The sequence below is a fragment of the Phytophthora ramorum genome (assembly GCF_020800215.1).
Source record: "Phytophthora ramorum isolate Pr-102 chromosome Unknown Phyram_PR-102_s0017, whole genome shotgun sequence".
NCBI lineage: Eukaryota > Oomycota > Peronosporomycetes > Peronosporales > Peronosporaceae > Phytophthora > Phytophthora ramorum.
Window position 1 is genome coordinate 763,098 of NW_027150663.1, and position 24,802 is coordinate 787,899.

Genomic DNA, 24,802 nt, shown 5'->3' on the forward strand with positions numbered 1-24,802 from the left:
CACTTTGATAGCGCCAGAGGTTCACAAGATGATCGTCTCAGGTGCACTCAAAGCGATGAAGTGGTTGCTGTTGCTCACAGTCACCTCCACACTACGGAGTATTGACGCTGCAACTTACCCACTTGGACCCAACCGATTCCTGGGGACCTGTCTTGACTCGACGTGGGTGGCGAAGATGGAAGCCGAAAAGGGTGTCTCCAGCAAAGATCGTGACTCTAGTGGTCGTCTCGTACATCCGTTCTTACAACCAGCTCTAAAGTACCCCCGATATCGAGTGCGTCAACGTTTGTTGTTGGCCTTGAGCTGCAATTCGGTCCTAATTTGGCGATTGTCCCCTTGTTTTTTTAACGTCAGGTTGACGACCCAAGAACGTCGTCGGGTGCAGCGTACACTGATAGTTGCGTTCCGGAAGGGCAGTTCTTTTATGGAGCAGGCCAGGACGCAGAGGGCACAACTCGAGGCGACGTGAATGGAACTCTTGTACTGGATCTCTGCGACTGGGAAACTCACGCTCTTTCCACAATGGTGTTGGCAATCATCGCACAAGAAGTGGTAGGTGCACTAGTCTTGAGAGCAAAGTTATAAGTTGCATACACGTCTGACAATTGTTTTGTATAACTATCACGATAACAGAGCGGCTACACGGTGTCGATTAACAAGGGAGGTCTGGGGGTGGATATCACCCAGCGCATGTCGTCGGTGATGACTGGAGTGTGCAATCCAACTCACCTCAACATCGAAGTTTGGACTTCCAGCACAATGCCCGGATTACGGCTTTACTTCAATGAGAGCTACAACGTCGGTGGCGTCGGCTACTTTGGGTTATCTGGTGTCTACACGACGCATAAGTTCGTCAAAGACGCAACCAGCGCAACCCCTCCATATTACCCAGACTTTTGGAAGGACTACAAGACGAGTGATGCTCTGATTAGCGCGCTGAGTGTGAAGTCATTCAAAGCCAATTCAAACTATTTCCCTCCAGCCAAGGATTTCTGTCCGACTGGTACCAATGGATGTGAAGACAATTGCCAGAGAACTGAGGCCTGCACGAAGCGCGAGAACGCTGGGGGAGACTGCTTGGTCATGGCATTGATGAAACCAGGATTCGATCGGGGATTCTTCCAATCTGTGTTTGACAATTTGGACATCCCTGCCTACTTCTGCTTCATCGGGTACGGTGGGCTCAACAAGTACGCATCCGATGCAGCAGTAAGTGGAGCCCCAGTACTCTTCTACCATTACGAGCCGGACCCATTCCATGTGGTTCACAAGGGGCAATTCGATCGAGTATTCCTCCCACGGAGCGATCCTGAACGCGTGAAACTATCTACAGGAGATTACGGCGAGAATGGTTTCGGTGTAAAAACCAGTAACCCGTTGGATGTGGATTATCCGAGCTTGTTGCTCTCGAAATTCGCCGCTAATATTGTGAAAGACCAACCCATCGGATCGCTATTCTCCAAGCTGGTCCTCTCGGATAGCGATATCAATGATCTTCTCAGCAGGTATATTACCGCTTCCAGCGATGCTGAGGAACCTGAGCCATATTTCCGCGCAGCATGCAACTGGGTGAAAGAGAACTACGATGTTTGGAGTGAGTGGCTGGATCGACTACCTCTTTGCACGTTCGAAGAACACATTCTTAGTCAAGTGACTGGCTGTGACAACGACAGTTCTGTGCGCGAGATTGAGTTTTCATGGAAGGCACCGAATCCCGGTAACACCGTGCTCCCAAACGACTGTGATGGAGGTGTGGACGCTCTCCCAGCTACGATTACCACGAGTCGCTCTTGTGACTGGATCTATGAGAATCGCCGCACCTGGTCCGGCTGGATCGACAAGAAGCCCGTATGCGACTCGAGTTTCTACGACTACAATGTCTCGGAGTGTGATTCCGACGCGTATCGGACGGTCCAATACTTCTGGAAGTTTTCTGACCCCTCCAACATTCAGGACTCAGGAGAGTGTTCAGGCGGAGACAGCTTACCTGAGACGATCCAAATCGACTGCGAGTACATGCCAACCTCGTCACCTACCTTTGCAGGGCTCGCGACCCTCGCATCTATAGTAACGGGGTTTCTCGCAGTCGCCATCGTTGTCGTGTTCAAGCAGCGCAACGCCCCGATTATCCGTCGATCACAATTCGAGATGCTTTTGCTCATGATATTTGGTGGATTCTTCACCACCGGAGCTGCAGTAGCTTATGCGGGTCGTCCGACGTATTTCCTTTGCGGGATCCGCCCGGTTCTGGTCTGCATGGGCTTCACCACGATCTTCGGCTCGCTTGTCATCAAGTCACTGCGGGTGTACCGAGTGTTCATGCGCTCCGCCATGAAGCGCGTGAAGGTGACTCTGTTCCGCATCCTCAAGATCCTCTCCATCTTCTATGTCGGAGATATCATCATCTTCATCGCATGGTACGCCGCCGACTTCCCAGAGCCGACGATCACTACGAAAGAAGCCTCCGAGTTCCGCGGCACAGTCGACCGGATCTCCTGCAGCTCCTCGAGCTTCATCTTCACAGCGTTGCTGATCTTCTGGAAGGCCATCCTGCTCATGCTGGGACTCTACCTCTCCTTCCTCATCCGCAACGTGTCGGTCGACTTCCAGGAGTCTCCGTGGATCTTCGGCTCGGTCGTGGTGGTACTCGTGGGCTGCCTCGTCATCATGCCCATGTCGTATCTCGTGGAAATGCGCGCGTCGACCTACTTCGTGTTCCTGGCTTGTGCGCTGCTGTTCTGCACGATCCTCATCATGTGTCTCATGCTCGTTCCGAAAGCTTTCCGTCTGAACGAAGCAGGTGCTTCCAGCTCCAGCGCGAAGAGTATGGTCAGTATCAAGGGCAGACAAAGCTTGCCCAATACGAACATGACCAACCTCACGGAGAACGACAACACGGTCGATGGATCCGGCCGGCCGTCGCAAATCAAGTACCAGGTGAAACCTCTCCACAAGACCAGCAACTCGGAAGCGAACTGACGTAGCCACCTATAAAATGATGTGCCGCAATCAAAATAGAAACTCACTTCTGATAGGCCAAAAAGGTAAAAGCCTCCATTCTTCAATTCCGCATTTGATGCCGCCCATGTCGACGTCGTCGGCGCTCGTGGCGTCGTCCGCTGCGCTCCCGCCCCCCGAGGAAGACGCCGAGCTGCCCGTGGACCTGTCGCAGCTGCCGTCGATCCCCGCAGCCAAGTCGCTGCTGCTCATCAACAACTTCGTGGCCAACACGACGCGCTTCCTGAACCACTTTGCACACGAGTGCGAGGAGCGCATCACACGCGTCTCGGACAACGTCACGCGCGTGGAGATTTTATTGGCCATTTTAGAGGCCAAGCTCAACTCGATTCCAGATCTGAGCGTCTCAGATGCTGAAGTGAAGGCAGCGACGGGCGATGACCTAAATCTGAGCCAGAACCTGATGGATCTGGGCATTTCTGATCAAGACTTGCCGTCCATGGAGACAGCTGCAGCCAATGGGATGCCACCTCCACCCCCTCCAGAGGAAGAGGGGGTTTCCATTGAGGGGTTGCTGCCACCACCACCTCCTCCGCCGTCCATGGACGGAATGGAAGGCGCTCTCGTGGTGCCCCCGCCCCCTCCACCTCCAGGTGCTCCCTTGTCTCCTACTGGCTCCATGCCGCCACCTCCGCCGTCGTCCATGGGCGACTTTGACGACGACGACGAAGTTGAAGTGAAGAGTGATGGTCCTTCGATGTTGAAGTTGAAAGACGATCCAGCGTATGCCAAGTACTTTACGATGCGTCGTCTGGGGATTCCAGACCAAGTGATCGAGCACAAGTTGCTGATGGATGGGATGGATGCCAACGTTCTGAATATGGACCCGGAAGGCCCGTCGCCCAGTGGAGGATTGGCACCGACCATGGATGCAGAGCCGACGGGGCCGATTTTGCCGATCATGCCGCCACCCCCGCCGACGTTGGACGGGGAGAGTGACTCGGATGATGAAAGGATGGAGCTGCCACCACCTCCACCGTCGTTGTCGCAACCAAGAGCGGAACGCCGACCGTCTGGAAACATTGGAATGCCGTTCCCACCCCCGCCACCGCCAATTTCCCCTACGGTTGGCTGATGTCTGGTATTTTGTAGATTTCAAGGTTGCTGACACTTGATTGGTTTGCTGTTGTTTCGCAGGCTTCTGTCGGTGGACCGGCATCGCTGTTTGGTGACGGGCCTCCGGCCCCGCCTCCGCCGCCTCCATCTTCGACTGGTCGTCCAGCCCCACCAGTAAGCGAGATCGAGAGCTCCAGCAGCGATGATATTGAAGAATTTGATGTTGATGACCCGCCATCCATTGCTGCCGACTCTGGCGTGATGAAGCTGAAGGACGACCCTGCCTTCGAAAAGTGAGTGAGAGCGATCGTCGTTTTACTGCCACGGGTTGCCTTGTAATGCTGATCGTTGCTACTGCAGATACTTTAAAATGCGCAAGCTGGGTATGCCAGACGGAGTAATTCAACATAAACTCACGATGGATGGCGTGACCCTGGACATTCTAAAGTACGTCACCTTTATCAGGAAGGGTGTTTATTATCGTCCAACTTTGCTGATCAGTTGAATTCGTTTGACTCTGTAGCATGGATCCGGAAGGCCCGTCACCAAATACGACTGGTGCAGCCCCAGGAGCAGAAGAAACTCAGCCTCCACTTCCGCCAGGACTGCCGCCAGCGCGACCAGCGCGACCAGCCGGTGGGCTTCCACCTCCGCCCGTGACGAGATACGATGATTCCGACTCTGATTTTGATTCTGACTGATCGACGTGCGTGGCTGCAGTTCTCTACAGCGATACAGTGGGCTGCACAGGGCTACTACAGTAATGGATGTAACCGATTCTGCCCTAGAGCGCTGAGTGTTTTATAGTGTGCGAATCTGGCGGGGGTTGGGCGGATCACAAGATTGATAAGTTCATCTGCGGACGGCAATTACAAGCGCGCTGAAATATTCACTGAACTGCATCGTGTCCGTTACAGTAAAATGTCGCTGTGACCGAGGATGCGGATATAGCCCACGTTCTGACTAACTTTGTACTCGTCCTGGTTCTAGCGACAGAATAGCACGACGTGAGAGAAGAACCAGGCAGCTCGTGGCTCTCCCTCCGGATAGGAAGTGTCGTGCTCATTTGACCCCAGGATAATGCGTGGTGGTGAAGACGGCTCTATCATCTGATCGTGTTCTGTGTGCATCGCACAATCAAGCTTGAGTTGTTTCAAGCTCATCCAACGACGCGCAAACCGAATAAGCCACCACAGACAGTGAGCGCTATGAGTGAAACAGGAGGGGAAAACGATGTTAGGCCAACCGATCACGCTGTGGCTGCACCCACCGTAACCGAGGCAACGACAACTGCACCTGCAGCAATCGCATCGGCGGCGACTGCACCGACACTAGCAGGGGAGTCGACCGTACGACAAACAGCAGTATTACTGAGACCGAGGGCTGCGCCACTGCCGAGCCTTGAAACGCCGCCAATGCAGGTGTTTCCACTCCTTAGAGGTCCGTCGGCAACTCGAATCCAGGAGGTGGAAGCAGCAGGGGAGGCTGTGTTACGCCATGTGGAGCAGCTGGACACGATTATTAACGCAAACGCGACCCTGAAATCATTTCAAACACCATCGCGTCGACCATCCCAGAACCAGAAGCAAATAATGGGCTATCTGAAGAAAAAAGCGCGCACAGCCTTGACAGCCGATGTGGAAACAGATAATATTGGGATAAACCAAGACGAAGCTCTTACTTCGATCGGAAGTAGTGCAGCCTCAATCCCCCACAGCAGCTCCAGGAAAGTGCATCCTCAGGTGGAGAGCAAACTGGAGCCCATTGGCAGTGGCGATCTCTCAGAAGCAGGCGATTTTAAGGGGGTTGGGACTGGCGTGCAGCATAAATCGATTCGGAAGTCGCTCGTAGCACGCCTGAGCTCCCTAGTGCTTGATGACTCGGAAAGTCGGCACTCCGTGGCACCCTCAAGCGTACAAGGTCACCGAAAGAACAGCCGCGTCGATAGCAGACGGCGTAGCAGCAATGTTACCCAGAAGAATAGCCGCTTCGATAGCAGGCGACGCAGTAGCGTCACTGCATCGATCATGGAGGACGTGTCTAAGTTCAAGCTGACTGTGTCGCGGATGTTCGAGAAGGCATCACAAATAAAGCTGGACGAAGAGCGCTCGGCCCGCGTAGCAGAGCTGGTGGACAGTGAAGTGATGGTTCTGAACGCCAGCCAGCTAGCACAAAGCCAACAACGTAAGGCGTATCAGCTCACGATCTCGATCCACTCCACTTTCCGGCACTGGTGGGATTTTATCATCACGGCATCCATTGCGTATGTGATCGTGACAATACCTATTAAAGTGGGCTTTGACGTGCAATCATTGGGTTTAAACTACGTTCTCGACGTTGTGGTAGATGTCATCTACCTCATTGAAATGGTGCTCAATTTCTTTACGAGTTATGAAGACGACGCGACGGGCGAGGAAATCAAAGATCTTGACAAAGTCCGGCTCAATTACGTCAAGAGTTGGTTTCTCGTGGACGCTGTAAGCAGCTTTCCGTCTTCGTTGGTAGGCACAACGAATGGTTTGCTTACCCTCTCGAAAATTCTTAAGGTGACTCGCGTGGCTAAAGTGTCCGACTCGGGTCTCGTGCGTACAGTATCTGGACACATCGACCGGTCGATGAATCCGTCTATGCTGCGAATGCTCAAGCTCACCGTGATTTTCTTGGTTTCGCAGCATCTCATTGCGTGCACGTACTACTACATCAGTTTGAACCAGTCTGTTGAAACGACATGGGCTCCTACGCACGAGATCCGCAGCAGTGACTCGCTTGGTCAGCAATACGTCGATGCGTTCTACTTTGCCATCATGGTGACCACCGCAAACGATGTCAACCCAACAACGCCCATCGAGAAATTATTCACGTCTGTAATGCTTTTCGTGGGAATTGTCATCAATGCCAGTATCATTGGTAGTGCTGCGAATCTACTGGCAAACCTGGACAAAGAGGAAATTGCACGAAAGAATCAGATGGACTCCATAAACGACTACCTGCGATTCAAGAAAGTGCCGCTGAACTTGCAGAATAAAATCCGTCGGTACTACGACTATGCACTGACAACACGCTTGCAGGACCCAACCGAGACCCTTTTTGCTGACCTACCCGACCGCTTGAAATTATTGCTCAAGCTAAACCTCCACTCGGAATTCGTGCGCAAAGTCCCGCTTTTCCGAGCGTTGTCTCACTCGGGCGTGGTGGCCATTATCCAGTGCCTTGCTCCAGTGGTAGCTATGCCTGGCGAGATCATCATCGTTTGTGGAGAAGTCGCAAGTGAGTTCTACTTTATCAAGACTGGTCAAGTATCGCTGTGTGTCCCTGGTCTGGTGAACAGTATTCCTCTTGGTAATCTTGGTGAAGGATCCTTCTTCGGCGAGACGTCGCTCCTTACGGGCGAACCAACAACAGCGGAGGTCAAGGCCGAACGTATGTGTGAACTCATGTATCTGGACAAAGATGACTTCGAGGCCATCGTCGATAGGTTCCCCACGTTCTTTCTCGCTGTCCGGCGCATCAGTGAATCGCGAATGCAGACAGCGCAGAACATCCAGAAGATGTCCAAGATGAACCGCCGGCCCACGCAGATATTGAAGATCAAGAAGATAAGCTTCCGCAGTGTGGCCCAGGCGGCAGTACTCAAGGCTCGTTTTGGCGATCGCTTAGAAACGCTGACAAGTAAGGGGGCGTCTGGCAGGTCTGAGGGTCGAGTGGGCTCCATCGTAGGCGGCGGGAGAAGACTGATGTCTACTGGCAGGCGGAAACCGATCTCGTCCTTCAGTGTCAACTTCATTGAACGTCTATCACTAGCTCAGGCGCGCCATCTCACTCGGTTGCGAGGTATGCGACATATGCAAAGCAACGCCGAGGAAGACATCTTTTGGGATTGAGTGAATGTTGTCTGTGCCATAAATACGAAAGGGTTAACCCTTTCGTGGTCAAACGCGGCAATTTGCCGCGTTTGAGATGTTTTACAAAAGAGGGTGGAAACCAACCTCCTTAAACGCGGCAAAATGCCGCGTTCTATAAAAACCTGCCTTGTTTTGATTTTAGCCAATCAGGCCTTTGGCCAAACGCGGTTAGGTGCCACTTCTGCATCATTTTGGCTCGACTAGTGAAACTGAATCGAGAATATTGTAGCACAGCGTATCTTTTTCGTCCACTTTGATGTAAATTTTGCGTTGAGCTTGTTGCTGCATGACACATAACGGACGTGCGTCTTCGTTTCGCATACTGCCTTGATGGTTGGGAATTTCAAAGCCAGCCATTGGGTTGTTATTTACCATACAGAACACAAGTGTGATGCTAGCCATTTCTCTTTCTCTGTTTTGCTATGTGGACCAGTTTCTCCGACACTCAAGACAAGAGGCTCGTTGCGCTTGTGCTCAAGTACGAGTCTCAGGGCAAGCGAGTCAAATGGAAGGACGTGGCGCGCGCCATGCGGGGGAAGCGTTCAGCTCAAGAACTTGAGCGCCGACTTCGTGCGCTAAAGCGTACGTACGGTAGGGATCTTGCGCGGTTCCCACGCTGCTTTTTCTCCCCAGTGAGAGTATCAGCTCCCTCCACGACCGCTTTTCAACTTCTAGCACCAAGTCAAGCGGAGCAAACGGTGCGTGATGTTTTCAGTGTTGTATCGGCAGTTGAAGTACGACAACAAGCTGGAAAGACTGATGAAAACGCAGGCGAGCTGCTGCCTGCTGCGGTTTCGAGTGTGATTCAAATGATTGGAAACCTGCAACAAGATGACGTTTTTCTTGACGTTGGTGCTGGGTTGGGGAATGTTGTTGCTCAGTTTGCGATCCAAACAAACGCACGTCAGTGTTTGGGTATCGAAAAACGACCGGAGTTGGCCAGCAGAGGCGGAAGTTGCTTGCGTACACATGCATCTAGGACGCTCTTACTTCATAAAGTTATCCTGCTTCAGGGAAACGTGCTGGACACGCCTCTTTCCACGACTTCACCTTTTCAAGACGCGACAGTGGTTTTCCTAAATGATTTCCTGTTCGATGAAGCAGCAAACCTCGTCGTTCAACGGGAGCTAAGCCTGATGCGAAGAGCGCGTTTGGTTATATCTACATCTCGCTATTGTCCGCGGCACTGTGAATCGTGCCGAAGTCGTTTTTGTGACAAGTGGGCACTAACAAAAACTACGACCGGTCCAGCAAGCTGGAAGTCCCCGCCGGTCCTGATCTATATTTACACGATGAGAACGGCAGATTAGCCCTAAGCAGATGTGGCAGCGGTGCTCATGTCGGAGCCCCACCGCATCTTGGAGCGTGCAGCGCTTCTGTTTGTCGCGTCGAACGTGCCCTCCATCGAGGTGATGCATCGGCGGCAGGCTATCGTCGGCACTGTAGATCACTCCGAGAAAGGTTGTGGCGCTCGATGAATTTAAAGATCGTGGATGTTTCATTGACTATAGTTAAATCAAGATAGATACACTGAATTTGAAGATCGTGCCTTTGAAACGATGTTTCATTGACTATAGTTTAAGCAAGATAGATACACTGAATGGGAAGATCGAGATGCTTTATTGAAAAATTTGCCGCGCAACCCTACTCTGTTGGGGTCCTGGGCTTTGATGGCTTGGTATAAGTTGCTCACTTGAAGCTCTTGGCTGTCTGAAAGGAATTGCCTGGCTTCTTGGGCACTGTTGGATCGACGGACGTTGAAGGATCGGTTCACCCTGTTGGCTCGATTCACTTTGTTGAGTCGATGTACGTTGGATGGTTGATTCACTTTGTTGGCTTGATGTACATCGCTGGCTCAACGCACTTTGCTGGTGTGGGATACGTTGCTGGCACGCTGTATCTTCAGATGACCTTCCTGTTACAGTACTGTCAGCGGCCTGATGTTGTGCCTTGCGTGTGGCCAACAATGAAGACCTGCGTACGTTTCCATTCTTGCTGAAGAGTCCATTTGGAAAATAGAAACGGTGGTACTTATCACAGCACGTCCAAGTGCTCTGTGGGCAGGTGAATGGAGTGTTGGCGTCGCCATGTGCAACCCTGCAAAGTCTCGCCGAATGGGTAAGACAGTAATCGGTTACCTCTGTCGGGTACCTGCCTTCGTAGCGGCAAACTACGCATTTTCTGCAGCGGGGCTGCCGTAGCTTGCGTCAGAGGAAGACGTAGACTCTCAGAGTCTTAGTTCGGTTGTAAACCTTGGTTCTATACCAGAACCAAGTACAGTCTGTAGATATGCGATCTACAGACTCCTAGAGTTATTAATACCTTAAATAAGGCTAATAGACACTAGACTTCAAAACGTGAACTGATTTTTATTGTTGTTATTCGCGGCAGGGCCGCCAGTGGGGTAAATGTATAACACTCACTATCTACCATAGCGGAGCCTAGTAATATGCATGACGGGTGGCTGTGAGGCCACCAACCTAAGTCTCGTGTACACACACCAACTTGGGTGTGCACACCATTTGTGTGAAACACACTATTCGTGTACGATACACTAACGGGTACGTGTAACCCCGTTACACCCTCCCTCACCAGACTGTTGACACCACGTGTCGACACTCGTCACTTTCTCTCATCAGAGGTATCGCTGCTTGGTCTTCGGACCTCGTTCAAGAACTTTCCAAGTTCAACAAGCGCACCACGCCCGTGGCTCATCGATGGTTGGCAGCCAGAAAGCTTCTTGGTCTGTTGACCGTACTCCACCCTCCGCGTCTTTATCTCCGGGGCACAGCCCACGACAAGCAGCAGCACTGAGTGCCAACCGCAGCCCACGCTCCGCGTCGTCGCCGCCCGGGCACATCCCGCCTAACTCGTCCGCACGTAGTGCTTCCTCGGCCGCTGGCCACAACGCATCGGCGCCTGTGGCGAGAACCACGCTCTCTGTGGCGGAGTATTACTCCAAGCAGCAGCTTAAACAAGCTCGCGTCGCTATGTCGGCCCCGAAAAGCTCGGCAGACGCGCCGAAGCCGCGTATTCGCCGCGCGAATGAAACCCTCTTTGAAGGCCTCGAAGAGGGAGAGGAGGTCGACTACGGCAGTGATACCTGCCTCCGGGAAGAGGAGGAGGAGCCTCCACGGGGTCGCACGACCAATAAGTGTGACCTACGCACGACCAATAAGTGTGACCTACGCACGCCCAATCCGTTCGTAGAACGTAGCGACGCTGTGTCAGCTCTGACCGCGTTGCGGACAACGTCGTCACTCCCGTCGCGAGACGAGGACGAGCCTATGGAGGCCAACGTTGTCTCCAACAACCTCGACGAGGTCCAAAGCCAGCAACTGGCCGCGATGGAAGAGGCGCCCCGCGCCCAGCGTCCGATAGCACGGCCTCTGCTCCACCCGAGCCGCCGTGACTACGGCTTTGAGCCACGCGACCCCAACGAAGTGGCTCGCCTAGCGGCGTCGCAACTGTTGAATGACTATGTCATCGGACCCGCGGCCCATTCCAACGAAGAGGTCGCTCAGCGAGAAGACCTCCGCCAGAGGTTGCTGACGCCTCAGCTTACCACTCAACGCGAGTACCGTGAGCGCCTGCAGCTCCAAGCCCGGGGGGCGTCCGTGCCGCAAATGCGGACGTATCCAGTGGTCCTACTGGCTGGCGAACGCCAGGAGCAGGATGTCGCTCAATTCGAGCTCTGGGTGGAAGGGGCTCGTAAGCTCTCTTCCATTGTCGCGCTGCAAACTAGCTTCAAGAAGGACGACGTCCTGTTAGAGCGTCGGCTCCGGTTCGCGTTCGCGAAGTTAAAGGCGAAACGCCAACTTCCTTCGGGCTTCCAGCCCCACCCTGCGCGGGCTCCTCAACATGCTCCTCCGAGCTCTGCAGACCTTCCACAAGGTGGATCGTCGGCTGCAGCAGCCCAGGGTCAAAGCTTGAGCTCAGCTGTTGACCCCCTCGCTCCCCGACCTACTGCCGGGAAGCGGGTGGCGACCGACGCGCCGGTCGCGAGCCCCCAGGGCGCCGTCGATCGTTTCGATCAAAAGCGCCCACGACGTCAGGGCAGTCTTGCCGGAGGGGTACCTCAAACTGCCATGAGTTCTGCGAGTGGGGGTACCCTCGCCACTTCACCAGATACTGGTGTTGATTTTGGCGGCGACGCCGAGCCACAATCCGTTCCACATGGAAGTGGCGATTGCCCTGCTCATCGAGCAACGCCGGTGGCGGACGCTGAGTTGCACTGGGTGCATCGTTCGGAGCTTGATGACGCTTGGAACGCGATGGGATCGCTGCGCCGGGAGGTCGTACGTCTCCGTGAGACTCTCCATCAGGCCGAGAACGCCTATGATCGCTCATGGCATGAGATTGATCAGCTCCGGGAGCGCGTTGACTGGTTCGAGGCCCCAGCTGCGCTGGCGAACCGGGTCTCCGACCTTGAGCGAGGTCTGGCGAGGCTGGAGGGTCAAGTCGACCTTCTGCTGCGACTTTAGCAGGGTTCTGTGGCTGTGCCACCTGTGCACGTCCCGGTGCCAGCGCCTCCGCGCTCACCCGCGCCGGGTCCCGGTACGGCTTGAGCAAGCCCACATAAAACACCGGATGGGTGTGCATCTTCTTCGGAAGGTTGAGCGTATACGCTAGGCCCTTCTTGGCCACGACTTTGAAAGGTTCGATGAAGCGTGGGCGCAGCTTCGTCTTGAAGACCGCAGAAACTGCATGTGTAGGTAGGTTTTTTGCGTTTAATAAAACCAAGTCTCCGACTGCGTAACTTTCAATGTTACCTCTGCCCCTGGCATCTGCGTTTTCCTTTTGTTGGTCTTGGCTCTCAGCCATAGCGTCACGTACGTGTCGAAGGACACTCAGACGCGTTGACAGAAATTCGTCAACCTGTTTACGAACAGTGAGAGGGCTGACATCAGCAAGCCGACCGGCTATCTCTCCCCCACCAAGCCCGGAACCACGGAGTGGTAGCGTCAACGGGACGCGAGGGTGGGTGAGGCCATTCACGTAGAATGGGGTAAAGCCTGTGGAGGCATGAACAGCATTATTCAATGCGAACTCCACGAGTGAAAGCATGGTGCTCCAACGCTTGGGCGTTTCGGCGCAAACGCTGCGGAGGACGTCCTCCACGACGCGATTAACGCGCTCGGTCTGACCATCGGTCTGTGGATGATCCGTTGTGGACATGTCCAATCGGGTGCCCATCACCTTGAAGACGGACGACCAGAACTTACCCGTGAAACGGGGGTCTCTATCCGAGACGATCGACTCGGGCAGCCCGTGCTGGCGGAAAACCCGGTCGATAAACAGCTTGGCTGTACCTTTACCATCAATGGTGTCCGGCACCGCCGCTAGATGAGCCATCTTGCTCAAACGGTCGACAAAGACCACGATGCCCGTGTTGCCATCCGAGTCCTTCGGAAGGCCGAACACAAAGTCCATACTCATGGACTCCCAACACCCAGAGGGTACAGGCAAGCTTGCCAGCGGCGCGGCCGCATGCGGTGAGGGCTTCACCCGCTGACACGTCTCACACGTGCGCACATACGTGCTCGTCCACTTGTAAAGCTTGGGCCACCAATAGGAGAGGCTCACAGAGCCATAGGTCTTTTCACGACCAAGGTGGCCACTAAGCGCAGTGTCGTGTGCCTCATAGAGGATACGATATTTCAGATCCTCATCGTGAGGGACCACAATACGTGGAGTATCCTCCGGATCGGTGCTGTAATACAGCAGGTCATCATCGAGCGAATATCGATGCAGCCTCGCGCGTAAGCGCGCCGACAGCTTACAGTCCGAGTCTCCAAACTCCTTGCTCCCAAGAGCACGTAGCAGAGCGACACACATGTCGTCACGCGCATACGCAGCGCGGATCAAGTCCGTCACGGACGACGTCACAGTCGTGACATGAGATAACTCATAGTCGGGTCTGCGGGACAGCGCGTCCGCTAACCCGTTCTGCCTGCCAGGCTTGTACTTCACCTCGAAGTTGTACTCCGCAAAGAAGGAGAGCCAGCGGGCCATCCTCTGCGAGAGGTGAGGCGACTGAGTCGCAGTGCGTAGTGACGCATGATCAGTAAAGTTGACAAATGGCTTAGAGCCTAGCAGGTGAACCCTGAATTTGACTAGAGCATACTTCATTGCAAGTAGCTCCTTGTCATGAACGGGATAGTTCTTCTCTGCAGCTTTAAGCTGGCGAGACTCAAACGCAATTACGCGTTCACGCCCTTCGGTGTCTGCTTGCAGCAGTGCACAACCGATGGCAAAGTCCGATGCGTCACAGACGACACTAAACGGACAATCGGGGTCTGGCAACGCCAGGATCGGCGCGTGTAGGAGACTCTCCTTAACCGCCTCGAAGGCAACTTGATGCTCGGTGTCCCAGGCCCACTCCACATCCTTCTTAAGGAGATTGGACAATGGCCGAGCCATATCAGCGTAGTTCTCGCTGTACTTATGCAAATAGTTGGCGAGGCCAAGCCACTTGCGTAAGTCTTTTTGGTTCTTGGGAACCGGCCAGTCAACAATGGCTTTGACCTTAGAGGGATCCGCTCGAAGGCCGCGCTTCCCAATGAAGCACCCTAAGAAGGGGATCTCTTCAGCACCGAAGATGCATTTGGATGCGTTAGCGTACAGCTTATTAGTGCGCATGCACTCGAGCACCGCTCGCAAATGGTCTATGTGGTTGTCCACATCTGACTTCCCGTGCTCGGCACGACTGTGGACGAAAATGTCGTCGAAGTACGTCTGTGCATACGCCCGATGGGGCCGGAAGAGCTGCGTCACTAGACGATTGAACGTCGCGGGCGCGTTCGACAGCCCCTGGGGCATCACCAACCACTCCCAGAGCATCCCGCTCGGGGTGCTGACCGCTGTCAGCGGAATGTCGCTCGCACGCATGAGCAACTGGTAATAACCATCGACTAAGTCGAGCGCACTGTATGCTGTGCATCCAACCATGTTGTTCTGGAGAACATCCTTCCTAGGAATAGGCGTCTGCGCCGGAATGGTGGCGGCATTGAGCTTATTGAAAGCGTGGACAATGCGCCACTTGCCGTTTGACTTTCTGACACAGAATGTCGGCGTCGAGTGCGGAGACTTGCTCTCGCGCACCATGCCCGCCTCGTGTTTCGCACGGAAGAACGCGTCAATGACGTCACACTGCTCCCTTGGCAAGGGCCACTGCCTTGTTACGCAGTATTTGGTTCCAGGGACTAGGTCAATCTCATGACGCACGCCTCGATCTGGAGGTAGGCCAGAAGGCGGATCGTTGGAAACGACATCTTGGTATTCCTTAGCCAAGGGATAGTACGGATCTGAAGGATCCTTCAGGATCGCCGATCCACTACGCGCACTAAGCGCCTGCTTCGTGTCCTCCAGGACTGTTTCGTCCATAAGGGACGACGAGTTTAACTCATCTTCAGGTCGTATAATAGCGACCTCGGCTAATTCGCCCGCCTTTAAGGCCTCGCCGAACTCGGCAATTGACATTTCGTCCAGCTCTAGCAGAGCATCTGCGGCGGGAACAGCCTCAAGGCTGACGTCGCCAGCGACCTCGCCGGTCACTCCATTAACGAGTGTATATAGCTGTTCGCTATCCACCACCCCCGACACTTGCTGTGTCATAACAGACGCTTTGCGTCTCGCAGCTGCCACACGGTTTCGCTGCCGTCTCCTCGCGGAGACCATACGCCTCGGGGAGGCCTGCATATTCACACCAAAGGTGTCCTCAGGTGTTTCCACCTCTTGTTGCTTCATCGGAGCGTCGACGTCAAACTCGACATCCGGCGAGGAGCTGCATAGCTCGCAGTCCCCACCCAGTGGGTTATGTGCCACTCCACACGCATCGTTAGGGCTGGGCCCAGGATGCCTCGGCTCGTGGCCGACCGCGCCATCGTTGGCACGCAGTGATTCTCCGCCATCGCGGCGCTCACCGCTCAGCGGATAACGTGCCGCTCCACGCGCATCATCAGGGCTATGCCCACGATGCCTCGGCTTTCTGCCGACCATGCCATCAGCGGCCTGCAGCGATGGCTCGTTATCACAACGAGTCCCGCTCAGCGGATTACGTGCCGCTCCACGTACAGCCCCCTCGGGACTCTTGTCTACGACATCATGAGTGTCAATCAACTCCGACACGCCGATGTCCAGCACGTTGACCGTCTCGGTCCAGTGCTCGCGCCAATAGCGCTTTTGCTTCCTAGCAGAGGTGGGTTCATGACTCGCCAAAGCTTCACCAGGAGGCAACCGCGTAGCGCCTAAGGTCTTAGACCTCCAATCAATCCATGGCTCATGGCGTTCCAGCCATGCCATGCCCAGGATGAGATCATATCTCGAATCCAGGTCAAGGACCAGACAGCGTTCAACGCTATCGAAGTCCAGAAACGTTACGCCAAGGTTCACAGGAACCTTGGGCACCGTAACGCGGGTTCCCGTCGCGAGACGGACAGTGATAATATCACTCGTACGCGCTACCAGCGCCTCGGCATACTGCCGACTTCCTTCCATCGTGGAGCGTCGAGCATAATTGCCCGACGCTCCCGAATCGATCAATATCGTCCACGGCTTATCAAAGCCCTTCACGGTCGCTTCAACGACCAGCAAGCCCGGCTTGCATACACGTTCCGTGTTAAAGAGCACGGTGCTCTTCGGGGCTAAGCCCTGCTGACCTCCTTGCTGAGGCTCAACAGAACTTAGTTCTTCCCCAGTAGGCCGCCCCGCGCCTACTGAGCGTTGACGTTTCCCCGCCACGAACCAGGTTTCTGGTAAGAAGCAGGGCTTCGGCTCGCCGGAGCCTGGCGCTGCTTACGCAGCGGGCACCCTGGTCGCAGGTGCTGGGTGCTCCCACACACGAAGCACCGGCGGATGCCGATGCGCTGCTCGGCAGCATGAAGCTCAGCTTCTTCGTCTTCAGCATGGCTGAGATCCATCGGCTCGGGCCCACCCGAGGAGCCGGTGGCTCCGGATGAGTTCGTCTGCGACGTTCCCCACCCGGCTCGGGCCGACTTAAAGTTGAACTCGGCGTTCAACGCCACGCTCACTGCCTCTTCAAAAGAGGTGGGGTGAACTCGGAATACTTCCGTTCTGGCCACGCCAGTGCGAAGGCCTTCCATGAAGATGGTCACCGTGACCGCCTCCGGAAGAGGGTCCGCAGCCATACCGGCAATAAGAGTTCGTAACTCTTGGACGAAGTCCACCAACTCCTTCTTTCCTTGGAGGGTAGCCAGGAAGCGTGATCGGACGCGATAGGCCTGGTTAGGCGGCGAGAACACTCGCGACAGCTGAAGCTTCAGCTGCTCCCAGGATAGGAACGCGCTGTCCACCGACGTGCCACATGTCAGGGCCCACTCCCGAGCCCGGCCACCGAGCTTGGACACGGCCAGCGCCACGCGCTGTTGCTCCGTCTGGAGTATGGCGGACGCCATGGCCATCTCGACCTCTCTAATCCAGAGCAGGAGATTCTCTCCTTCCTTGCCCTCAAAGGTCTTCATGCTCACCATGAGCGGCTTAGCTCGTGGAGCTCCATCCGATGCCGGCTTGGGCGTCATAGACGCTGTCACAGCCGTCATCTTCTGTTGTAGATGTTCCAACAGAGCATTCTCATAACTCGAGAACGCCTCCAGACGCGCATTAATCGCCTCGGGGCCTTGCGAAGCAAGATGAGCCACACCTTCCGGGCCCAACAAGGACATCAGCTTTTTAAGCCCGTCCTGTTGGTTCGGGGGTAAGTGGGCAAATTGCTCCATCCTCACAGAGGGACAGTCGTAAGACTCAGGTGTAGGATTGACTACAAGTGCTACCAAGTGCAGCGGGGCTGCCGTAGCTTGCGTCAGAGGAAGACGTAGACTCTCAGAGTCTTAGTTCGGTTGTAAACCTTGGTTCTATACCAGAACCAAGTACAGTCTGTAGATATGCGATCTACAGACTCCTAGAGTTATTAATACCTTAAATAAGGCTAATAGACACTAGACTTCAAAACGTGAACTGATTTTTATTGTTGTTATTCGCGGCAGGGCCGCCAGTGGGGTAAATGTATAACACTCACTATCTACCATAGCGGAGCCTAGTAATATGCATGACGGGTGGCTGTGAGGCCACCAACCTAAGTCTCGTGTACACACACCAACTTGGGTGTGCACACCATTTGTGTGAAACACACTATTCGTGTACGATACACTAACGGGTACGTGTAACCCCGTTACATTTTCGCTTTCTTCTGCTCTTGCCCTTGAATAATTGCTTCGAAGACATCACCTCACACTGGGTTAGAGGGCTGGGAACTCTTGCCACAGCGTAAACACTGCTTGGTGGAGTAACAGTGTCTGTTGCTACTGTTTCGATAGCGATGCTACTTCCAAAAGCCATCCTGGCGTCACCCGGAGCTTCTTTCCACCTTCCCGAAATGAGCTCAGACACCAACTCGGTAAGGAACGTTCTGTGGGGGTCTCGATCTCTTGAAGTATTAATTGCCATCCGACGTGTCAAATAAGCGTTTGTGCGCGCAATATCGACGAGTGCCAGCGCCAATTTTTTGTGCCAGCGTTTGTAGGAATGACCGTCGGCAAGTGAAAATCGTGCACGTATCTGATCTAACTGGTCAATACCTTGCATATTTTGGTTGTACACTGAGATGCAGCTTGGAGCAGGGAACGGGAAACTTGTCACTCCGATTCGTCGCGTCACTGTCGTTGTGGTGGAGGGATCCGCATTCGTGACCATTGTCACGATATTGCCGTCACACCATGAGACTGCGAGCACGGTATGCTCCACAGCAACCGACTGTTGATAATCACCTCGAACAGCCTCCTCTTTTTGCAGGATGGTGTGCTTCGGATAATGCTTGCTTCCCCCTCGCACTGTTCCTCGTCCGTACATTCCTTTCAGCCGTAGATCCATCAACAATTGGACGCTTGTGTAGTAATTGTCCATGTTAATTATCCGCCGGGAACAAAAGTAGGGCCGTACTACCTCAAGTACATGTTTCCGCACTTGCTGAACATCATCTAACTCCTCGCGTAGTTGTTGCATCTCTGCTGGGGTCACCACGTGCTGCAGGCGATCGGCAATGTCACTATTGTTGCAGTACAGTCGATAATTCAGAGCGATCCACGTGGCCGAGCAACACACCACGTACATTCTGAAATGATACTTTCCTCCAGGCTTTTGTGGATTGTAGACAATGAGATGCCGTCCGTGGCGAGACCGGCAAGCAATGCTGGCTTCGTCTAAAGCCAGATCACGGCCTACTTCAACATACCGTCCACCAGTACATTTGAGTAGATTTAGCAATGGTCGAATTCGGGCTGCTGGGTCCCGTTCAACCGCCGCACCAGGCTCAGCGCGAAAACACAAACAACGGCGAATCAACTTGAATCTACGCAGACTCATAACAGTGTCCAAAGTAGTAGATGCCCCACCAAATATCGCGTCTTCAGTCTGTTGCCCCCAGTAGTTAGAATATTCTCCTTTGTCGGTGAGGGTCATGTAAAACATGACGCCGAGAAAAGTCATAAGCTCTTCCATCGTGAAAGCTTTTGTGATTCGAGCCTCCTTGGTAGCTGCATACTGGTTCGTCTCTAGGACAACTTGCTTCCAAAAGTATACTGGGATGTAGGCAAAAAAACTTGAAGAGGCTGAATGGGCAAACAAATTGCTGTATTCGGGAAGTAATCGTGTCGTAGTGCTGCCATCGGGGTGAGTGTACAAGTCGCTGGGGCCTTCCATATCCATCTCGGGCTCAAAACGCATACTCTTCACTGCCTCGACCTCTGATAGACTCGCTGGTAAAAGTCGTTCAGAGTCCCACAACTCGTAGTCTTCTTCACCAGATGCAATATCGAGCTCATCAAGTGGCAAATCCAGATTCAGCTCCCCTTCCACCATCGTATCGGTCAAATCACGCCATGCCGGCTTATTGGGTCGGCACATCAGGGCCTGGTAATTATCGATACCCCGTTGTACAGTTGCTACAGTGAGCGCTTCCACTGCATTTTGAAACTGGGTATCAAGCCACATAACTTGCAGAATGGCCCCGCTCTTCGGTTTCTTTACACGACGACATACTCAATCCACTATATAGGCGGTGCCTACACATCTGTAAATCTTGGTTTTGTGATTCTGCATCCACGGTTCTTTTGATGGCAAAAATGCCACCAGCTGCTTCAGCAAGAGGCTCACAATACTTGGTGTGGTTGGGGTGTTACTGCGAGGCGTGGTATTGGTTGCGGCGCCAGTCGATGTAGTTGGGGTCGCACTGCTTCGATCTGCGTGAAGAGCGCTTTGTCGTGTTAGTGTAGTTGCCGTGCTATTAGCACAAACCGGTTGACCTGTTGCGCGCTGGTGACCACCCATAACTACGCCGTGACCACTACCTTGAGCTGCCAAGGCGACCTGATCGCCAACTCTGGGAACAATAAGTGGCCGACTGTTGTCAGGACCGAACGCATTCGTAGTCCCACCTCCGTCCACAACGTAATCAACACCGAGAGCTGACACGCTAGCAGCTCGACCGTCTTCACCACGTCCAGCAACCGCCGTCCACCCGCAACACCACGACCACGTCCAGCAAACTGCCGTCCACCCGCAACACCACCACCACGTCCAGCAAACTGCCGTCCACCCGCAACACCACCACCACGTCCACGACCAGGAGCATCCGCCACGCCATCACCATCGACGCCGCCACCACCACCGACGCCGCCACCAACAGCTACACTGCCAACATCATCACCAACACCACGATCTGTCACGTGAACAGCGCGCTCGTACTGGCTACGGTTGTCAGCCCTTGAATCGTCTTCTGCGGTGTGCTGTAACCCTTGCCATCACCAACAAGTGGATTACCTGCATATACATAGTTTGTAGCCATACTGCTCAGGTTCCAACTTTGACGTAATTGCAGGGAAGAGGTGGTACCTACAGTGTTGAACGAAGTGACTCAACACAGCTTCCTCCCCAAGCAGGAAATCATGGCCCTCTCGTCCGTTAGCAGCACAGTCTGGGAGAACATATCGATATCTGTTGTCAAGTCCGCGCGGCGGCTTGGACGTCCACCCAGCCGCCTTCAGCTCTCTCCACACACCATGAAAGTCTAACGTTGACGCCAAATCGCTGGCATGGCTGCTTTGCGCACCAGCTTCTTGTCGTGTCCGGCGTCGCTTTCGTGTGGTGTTCTGTGTGTCTGCCAGCGCACGTTTTCCCGGCATGTCAGGCAGGAAAAAAATCAGGAAATGAACGTCTCTCCCGGCTGTCGCACATAGTATCATTTGTAGAGGTTCGAAAGTGATACGTTTCCAACCGAACCTAACATTTAATGTGTACAAACATTTACTGTAAATTAAATTATACGAATGGATCTGTCACTGGCTCGAACTGCTCGATGCAATACTTAGATCAAGATATATGCTCGGTTGGACCTGTCGAATAATGAGAACAATATATATGCTCGGTTATGTATCAAAAGGAGGACGATGAGTTGTGAGACCACTTTGGCAGCGGTGATTCAGTAGGCCGACGTTAGCAGACGTATGCGCACTATATCGATCAATGAGCGGCTCTAATTGGCAATGTTACAGCCGGAAGGTGAAGACTGGTGGGCGCGATTTCGCGCCATTCTCCAAATTAGTGGCGCGGAATCGCGCCTTTGGACAGCGGTCGCGCGCGATTTACACGTCTATGTTCCTCAGATACCACATGGGATGGGAAATTTGACGTTGGGAACTCATCGCTTTTCATTACTCTGATTGGTCGATCTTGACCAATCGGTGACGCGCAGTTGTTGCCCAATCAGCGACATGGATATTTCGATGCAAAACGCGGTATTTTGCCACGTTCTATAGGTGACTTACCGTAAAATGAAACAGCAAGTGTCACGTCGTCAAGGAGCGTACTTTGCAGGAGCACCCATCACCACGTCAAAACGCGGCATTTTGCCGCGTTCTATGAACTTTTTAGATTTGCATCAACATGCATCAAGACGCGTGTTCACGAAAGGGTTAATAAGACCACTTAGGCATCTAAGATAAACAGTTGAAATGGCTACACCGCTGCTAGCCATTAATTCTGTTGCGCTCTGTGAGCTGGCATTATCACTTCACACTTTCACTACAATGGGGAGGGGGCCAGCACTATCTGACGAAGAGAAGGGAATAATCAAAGGGTTGTTCGATGCGGGCTGTAGTGAGCGTGAGATTGAGCGACGTGTGGGCCGCGCACATGGAGCTGTCAATCATGTGCTGTTTGGGGTTGAGAAGGAACGAATAAAGCCTGGACCGGCTGCTGCTATGACCTAGCTGGACGTGCGCTTGCTCCTGCGCACAGCAGCAAAGGGTGACTAATCTGCCCGGTAGCTCAAGAGCGAGCTTAGCCTGTCGGCATCGGTGCGCACTATTCAGCGCGTGCTTGCCAGTGTCGACTGGCTAGTTTATACTAAAATGGACAACACCTTGCCGCCCTCTGCGGAGGGCAAGGTGGCAAGAGAGGAGTGGTCGTGGGCAAGAATCTTCAACACGGATGCCGCCGGGTCTTGGGACTCCATCATCTTCTCAGACGAGAAGAAGTGGAATCTTGATGGGCTCGACGGCTTCCAGACGTACTGGCGGGACATCCGCCTGCCACCTCGACAGACTAAGTGTGGCGAAGCGGAATCACGAAAATTGCTGTCGCGATCCCAGGCTTACCAGCGGTACGCACGGACTGCCGACTATCGGAGGGGGTACTCCGTTGATCTGGCGCGATCGGAACCTTGTGTTCACCTTGTGTACCCGACGGCGGGGCGGGTTACGCTCTTCCGGTGTTCACTGAAGGCGTCGGAGTTATCAAGACGGGATGGGGAGCTGGACTGCTCCTTCCGGGGAACTGGAGGGTGACGTCCACGCGGGTATTCTTCACGCGGACGTCGGTGGTCTACCGATCGGGGCCTGGTGGGGCTTGATCGGCGTGGGGGGTGTCCTTGGGTGTGTTCCTTTACGTGCTTGCCGCCTCCTATGGCGGGGTCTTCTGGGGGGAGTTAAGTGGTTGCGCACCTGGCCAAGCGATCCAGGGCCTCCCGTGTAATTACCGTGCGCGACGAGGGGGGTCCGAAGTCGTCAGGAGGGCCAATATCCTTCCTAGCCTGGAATCAACGAACGCCACTTGTGTTGCAAGGGAAAGCTTCTTCTTCTCTTATTAAGCAAAACAAACAATGACCTCAGCTTCCTATCTCCCCCCCTTACTGGATTCTTTCACCCATCTTCCGAGGTACCTTCCACAGATCTTTTACTCCGGAATGATTGCGGGTGTACCACCAAAGTGGTACGTCACGATCACCATTTGCGATCGGGATCGCGATCGCAGTGGTGGCCATGGTCGCATATCGAAATGATCGCACCATACCGCATACCGGTATACACCGATGACTGATGGCGCCTCTGTACCCATCGGGTCACCATATCCCTACCACTCAGGTCCAATCTAATCCCTCCAAAGTCGGCCTTCATCAACCTCCGATCGTACGTCTGGTTCCGTCCGATCCTAGCCCATCGTTGGTCCATCACGAAATTTTCGACATCCACTTCACCACAAAGGCACGGAACGGAACACGAAGACGTTGCGGCGCCTCGAGGACGGGAGGCATGCCGGTGGAGCTACGGTGCGGCGAAGCGAGAAATGACAAGGACGGACAAGGGGTGCTACAGAGGCACGGCAAGATAGCGACGGAATGCTCAGCAGGCAGGAAAGGAGGGCGGCAGGAGAGCCCGCCTCCAAAGTAGGAAAGCTCAGTCGTGGAAAAGCCTTGGCACTAACAAGTTAATATCTTTATATTGATTGATGGAATGTATAGATCTTGGACACCGAAACTTGACGGAGCGGAGGGAGAGCAGCACTATGGGCGAGCCCAGAGCGGAGGAGGTTGACAACTTGAGGCGTAGAACAAAGATTCGAAAGTGATTGATTGAGGTCTTTAGCTCGTTAGCCTTCTCGCTACTCTAGACCTACTGGATACACATTACTTGATTCTTTACTGGTTACTGAGTTACTTCAGCCAATCAGAGAGCGCCACGTCGAAACCCATCTTGTACCTACAAGCTTGTACCCACAGGTGGCGTAATCAACAGTCGCGTAATCGTCGGTGGCGTAATCGGCGTGGGTTCGGATTGGACCGGTTGGGGCTAACCGGTTCACGGTCAACAACCGATACCAAACCGGTAACCCTCAATACCCTTAATATTGATTTGGGTAGCGTCTGATCTACTCTCCTGTGTGCTGCTACCTGCCATACGCCTTGAGGACCGTCCTATATCAAGGCGGCTCGCAACAATATGAACTCTTCCTTGGTAGCATCGGTTATCGCGCAGGATGTTGCATTTCACGTTTGGCACCATTGCAAACCATGTTTCAAGGTTTGTTGTGACAATACTTAAAAGGACTCAAGCTTTTTACTCACATGTTTATCTTCTTGAACAGGATACCGTGCGTACACCGAAGAATTCTGTTTGTCATTTTCTTAAACCTCAGTACAACCGACGTTCATTGACGGCAAGTTAAAACTTTGTCAATCCATTTAATCCGACGCTGTGTTTTTTTATTATTAAAAAACCATGATATTGTCGTCCTACTTGAAAACCTTTGATACGTTGCCCCTTCGAATACTTCAAACACAGGGTGGAAGCCCTCCCATAATGACCAACGACACGGGGATTTCATGTGCATCACACCAAGGAGAATACTTTTCACCGCTCCTGGAATTTATCTTGTCGTATTGTTTAAGGAAACAGCCGCTACATTAGCTTTTCAGAGCACCAAACCTGTGCAAAATGAAAACATCATTTGATTTCTGTCGCGTAGGAGCACGCAGA

At 53.6% G+C, this 24,802-nt stretch overlaps 3 protein-coding genes across 3 annotated transcripts; all 3 read left to right on the forward strand.

Annotated features, from left to right (window-relative positions):
* Nucleotides 1–28: 28 nt before the first annotated feature.
* Nucleotides 29–2,979, forward strand: KRP23_13406 (Gamma-aminobutyric acid type B receptor subunit 2; the record flags this gene model as incomplete). The annotated part of the gene is made up of 3 exons (XM_067884110.1): nucleotides 29–274; nucleotides 355–552; nucleotides 634–2,979. 3 exons carry the CDS (start codon nucleotides 29–31, stop codon nucleotides 2,977–2,979), a joined length of 2,790 nt encoding a protein of 929 aa, XP_067738726.1.
* A 97-nt stretch (nucleotides 2,980–3,076) lies between these two features.
* KRP23_13407 (WASH complex subunit 3) lies at nucleotides 3,077–5,085 on the forward strand (the record flags this gene model as incomplete). Its single annotated transcript, XM_067884112.1, has 7 exons — nucleotides 3,077–4,084; nucleotides 4,156–4,367; nucleotides 4,435–4,521; nucleotides 4,598–4,710; nucleotides 4,795–4,811; nucleotides 4,882–4,980; nucleotides 5,065–5,085. 7 exons carry the CDS (start codon nucleotides 3,077–3,079, stop codon nucleotides 5,083–5,085), a joined length of 1,557 nt encoding a protein of 518 aa, XP_067738727.1.
* A 404-nt stretch (nucleotides 5,086–5,489) lies between these two features.
* On the forward strand, nucleotides 5,490–7,955 carry KRP23_13408 (Potassium voltage-gated channel subfamily H member 7; the record flags this gene model as incomplete). Its single annotated transcript, XM_067884113.1, has 1 exon — nucleotides 5,490–7,955. The coding sequence occupies one exon, from the start codon at nucleotides 5,490–5,492 to the stop codon at nucleotides 7,953–7,955; it is 2,466 nt and encodes an 821-aa protein (XP_067738728.1).
* Nucleotides 7,956–24,802: the final 16,847 nt, after the last annotated feature.